The sequence below is a fragment of the Palaemon carinicauda genome, chromosome 20 (genome assembly GCF_036898095.1).
Source record: "Palaemon carinicauda isolate YSFRI2023 chromosome 20, ASM3689809v2, whole genome shotgun sequence".
Taxonomy (NCBI): Eukaryota; Metazoa; Arthropoda; class Malacostraca; order Decapoda; family Palaemonidae; genus Palaemon; species Palaemon carinicauda.
The window spans coordinates 66,862,955-66,867,815 of NC_090744.1; the positions used below are offsets into that span (position 1 = coordinate 66,862,955).

Genomic DNA, 4,861 nt, shown 5'->3' on the forward strand with positions numbered 1-4,861 from the left:
GTCATATTCTTTGTCCTCTCTCCTGAAAGTCACCATCCTCACCAAACCATCTCTCCCTACTTTAGGTAGTAGGTAGTAGGTTAGCCAGGGCACCAGCCACTCGTTGACAGTTTTGGGGTCTTTTGACTCGCCAGATGGGACTACATTGGATTCTTCTCTCTGGTTACGGTTCATTTTCCCTTTACCTACACATATACACACACAAACTGAATAGTCCGGCCTATTCTTTACATATTCTCCTCTGTCCTTATACACCTGACAACACAGATTACCAAACAATTCTTCTTCACTCAAAGGGTTACTGAACTAATGGTTCAGTGGCCACTTTCCTCTTGGTAAGGGTAAAAGAGACTTTTTAGCCATGGTAAGCAGCTCTTCTAGTGGAAGGACACTCCAAAATCAAGCCATTGCTCTCTAATATTGGGTGGTGCCATAGGCTCTGTACCATGGTGTTCCACTGTCTTGGGTTAGAGTTCTCTTGCTTGAGGCTACACTCGAGCATGCTCTTCTATCTTTTATCTCTTCCTCTTGTTTTGTTGTAGTTTTTATAGTTATGTAGGGGATATTTATTTTAATATTGTTACTATTCTTAGAATATTCTAATTTCCTTTTTCCTTTCCTCACTAAGCTATTTTCCCTGTTGGAGCCTTAGGGCTTATAGCATCCTGCTTTTCCAACTAGGGTTGTAGTTTAGCTAGTAATAATAATAATAATAATAATAATAATAATAATAATAATAATAATAATAATAGTCTGCACTAGTCCAGCCAATGGCCAATGGTAGTGCACTTTATTCTCCTTGACCATAAGGAATATGTGTCCTACTCTGACGTATCGACGCTCTTCCCAACGGTCCCAGAACTGCTCAGCCATTTGCTACTTATTGCAATGTCGCAGCTTATATGCGAATCTCCCATGTTTAAAAGCTTTTTTGGTGCGAGTGGAGCCAGGTCTTAACTGACTGAGATGACGAAGGTAATGGGCCTACTATTAGCCGTGGCATCCACTTCACAGCCTTTCGTAATCCAATTGCTGTGTCCCCAAGACTATATCTAGGACCCTCCTCACAGTACATATCAACCGTTCCTCCAAAATGTGAGGTGCCGGGAGGTTTGAAAATAAATTCCACCCCACACCGGAACAACTCATTTTTCACCTTGTTTCCTGCCAATAACTCATAACTAGAGTTGAGAACTTTCTCCAATTCCAGAATATTAGTGCAGCATTCGCATATGACCATCTTGATCTGACCACTACGAGCCAAAATCCTCCTGAAGGCACTAATGAAAGAGTCTGATGTGAGATTTGAGGCTACCTTCAAGTGTATGGCCCTCATGTTCAAGCAGGTGAATATAACTCCTTAATGCTTTATCTGTGCTCTCCCTCTCTTTACCAAGAATGGCCCAAAAAGGTTCATCCCGGTGCGGTACAATAGTGGTTTCCCTTACTCACAGGATCAGGGGGTAGATCAGCCATAAACTGCTCGATAACCTTTCCGTGGCCCATGCGACACCTGATGCATCTGCCCCGCATGCGCCTCACCGCTGCGTTGTCCTTAACTACCCAAAATTTATCCTTCATCAGACTCAGAACATGCATTACACCCATGTGGTTGGAACGCTCATGATAATACTGGATCACCATGTCGGTCAAGCGGCCCTTATACGGCAAAATAATTGGATGCCTTTCTCTCGGGGATATATTTCCTAACAATGTTCTACCTCCAATGTACAAAAGCCTATTTCTCAGGATTGGTTTCAAGCTTCTTATGGAGCTAGGAACCTTAATAGTACCGACCTTCTCCAGCATCTCTGTCTCTATCTCGTAATCAACATGCTGCATTACATGCATTACCACAGTCTCTGCCAAGCTAATAACCTTGGTGGACAAATGCATATTTGTCTCGCCGAGCCGCTGCCTATGTTTATGAATAATGTACCTAGCCAATAGCATCCACCAACCCAAAGCTCTAGGAAGCTTGATCCACCTGACATAGTGGTGAATGATTTTATGCAAACCTGTTTGCCTGATATCCAACCAACTCCTGTCGCTAATTGTTTGGTAGCCTCTAACCGTGTTGTTCCTATCTTCTCCCTAACTTCTAATGCTTCCACACCGTCTGACATGTGAGCTGGTTCTGTTGGCCAAAAACAATCCTCCCTTAACAGAAACTCCAGCCCTTTTCTCCACCTTTCGGACTGCTTGGAACGTGTTGCATCATCTACTAGGTTCCACTGAGTTAACATACCTCCACCCCTTCTGATCACTGACTTCTCTTATCATAGAGACACGATTTGCCACCAATGTCTGGTATCTGGCTTGATCATTCCTAATATACTGCAAAACGGTTGTTGAATTGGTCCAATAATAAACACCATCCACCCTGAAATCTATCATGGCCAGAATAGTGCTTTCTAGTCTTACGGCTATTACAGCTGCACTAAGCCCTAGGCGGGCTACTGAAACATGCTTCAGTGGTGCTAACCTTGCCTTTCCCATGATGAGTCTGTAAGATGCATTTACACAAGGATCCGCGACCCGCAAGTATGCCACTACCCCTCAAGCCATGATGCTTGCATCTGAGAACAAATGTAACTCTACTAGGGTTGGTGATTCCCATGGAATAGCCTTCAGGCTTCTTGGCAAACTTATCCCGCTGGTCTGGCTCAGCTTCCTCGCCCACGCCTTGATGTGGTCCGTAGTGACAGAGTCCAATTCAACGTACCAGGCTATCTTCAATCGGCAGAGGTCCTGCATGATGACCCTACCCTCGATTAAAACTGGCGCTAATATACCAAGAGGACCGTAAATCGAGGCTATAGCTGACAACAAGTCACGCTTAGTCATTGGAACTGAAACTAGCTCTGCCAGGACACCCAATTCATCATTGGTCAAGTCCCACTGTACTCCCAAAGTCTTTGTCTTATGTGACTCTGATCCATCTATAAGCCTTGAGGTGCCCCTACTGTACCACTCCCTTGGGATGGATGACATAACCTCTACGCAAGGACTACTGAACTTCGTCAAAGTAAATCACCCCTTTTTGCAAAGCTCCTTCACCTCTAACACATTGACTAACAGGGCATCTTCGCGATCCTCAGCTATCAAACAGTCTACATAGAAATTGTTAGCAACTGTGTCCCGTGCTCCCTCCCAGAATCCATTTCCAAAGTCACTTGCTGTCTGTTTCAGCGCAAAGTTTGCAATGCTCGGAGAAGAACAGGCCCCAGCCTGGTGGATCGCCATTCTCCACACTTTGGGTTCCTCTTCAAAACTATTTTTCCACCAAAAGAAACTGAGGTAGTCCCGCTGATGTTCTGGTACCCGTACCTGATAGAGCATTGTATTTATATCACCAGTATAGGCAAATAGATCTCCTGTAAAATTAACCAACACACCTAGCAAGGAGTTCATCATATCAGGTTCCTTCATTAGGAGGTCGTTTAATGACGTACCCTTCACTTTGTTTGCACAGTCCAATACAACACGGACCCTGTCTGGCTTGTCTGGATGTTGCACACTAAAATGACGGACATACCACACATTCCCCGGGCTGGCTGTGGTCAATTGCTCATCATAGATTTTTTGTAGCATCTTTGTCATGATGGCAATACACTGCTTTGGGTAGTTACCATCTTTCACTAGCTTTTTACGAAGACTGCGCATATGGTGCAATGTAATGTCACTTGTTTCTGGCAGGGGTCTATGATTGTGACGCAGAGACAATAGCATTTCGTAACTTCCCCCTACAGTTCTAACCCCCTTCTTTATTTATAGCCATTTCCTATCATCTGCATACATTTCCCTTTTTTTAGATGCAATATCGTGATACTCGCGATTATAACTTTCAAAAGGCATGCGGTCTAACTCAAGAGGCTTGCTTGTCACTTGGATCCTATTGACATGCTCTTGATACCCTTTTTCCTTTACCCAACATACAACCCAGCCCAGTAAAGTTCGTATGGCATGTGGCTCATGGAGGTGTGTTAAATGAATAGCTTCCTGGGCTCAAGTAAGTGAGGAACTTTGTTTCCAATTAGTAACTCCTCCTCAACATCTATATCTAGGAGGTCAATTTCTTGCTAATGTGGCCAGCGTTCCAGATCTCCACTCCTGACCACACCACACTCATCAATTGGAATGCGAGAGGTGCTTAACACCGGAGGGAGTGTAATGCAAGTCTTGTCCTCATAGTCCAATACTGACAATCCTGAGACTAGGCTTTAGGCAATTTCCCCTATTCCGTTGAGGGCTTCAACATTCACCTTAACATCCTGCCTCTCAGTGCAGCCTAGGGTCTGCATTAAAGCTTCCGACACAAGGTATGTGGAACTATCATTGTCCTAGAATGCCTTTGTCAAAACCTCCCTTCCTTCCCTTGACCTAATGCTTATTGGCACAACTGACATCCCTGTTCCAATGCTACCCCATCTAACTGCCCTGAACATAACAATTTTGTCATGTGTACCCTCCTCCTGAACCACTAAGGCCCTATTTGAGCACTTGGATTCTACCACTTCTACTTCCTGGTGTCAGTGCAACAGAGTTGGATGGTTTCTATTACATATGTTGCACCTTTTCCTGTTTCTGCAATACTGAGAACTATGACCACTTCTCAGACAGCCAAAAAAGAGCCTCAACTCCCTTATAGCTCCCAGTTTATCCTTAGTTCCCAATTTAGATATTTGGTGGCACTCATCCACCATATATGGTCCCGTACAGTACCAACATGAAAGCGGGGCAATTTTGTTACATGAAACTTTCCTAGATTTAGTTAAACACTCAGCTTTGCTTGGTGCTGTTCCTTCTCCTAACCGAGGGGTGTCTTCCCTTTTTCCCCTCTCGAATAGGTGGTACCCAC

The 4,861-nt window shown here is 44.3% G+C and overlaps 2 protein-coding genes across 2 annotated transcripts; both read right to left on the minus strand.

The window, feature by feature from the left end:
• Nucleotides 1-1,413: 1,413 nt before the first annotated feature.
• Nucleotides 1,414-1,896, minus strand: LOC137659856 (uncharacterized). Its single transcript, XM_068394638.1, has one exon. It carries the CDS (start codon nt 1,894-1,896, stop codon nt 1,414-1,416), a length of 483 nt encoding a protein of 160 aa, XP_068250739.1.
• Nucleotides 1,897-3,033: 1,137 nt separating this feature from the next.
• On the minus strand, nt 3,034-3,732 carry LOC137659857 (uncharacterized). The gene has a single exon (XM_068394639.1). It carries the CDS (start codon nt 3,730-3,732, stop codon nt 3,034-3,036), a length of 699 nt encoding a protein of 232 aa, XP_068250740.1.
• Nucleotides 3,733-4,861: the final 1,129 nt, after the last annotated feature.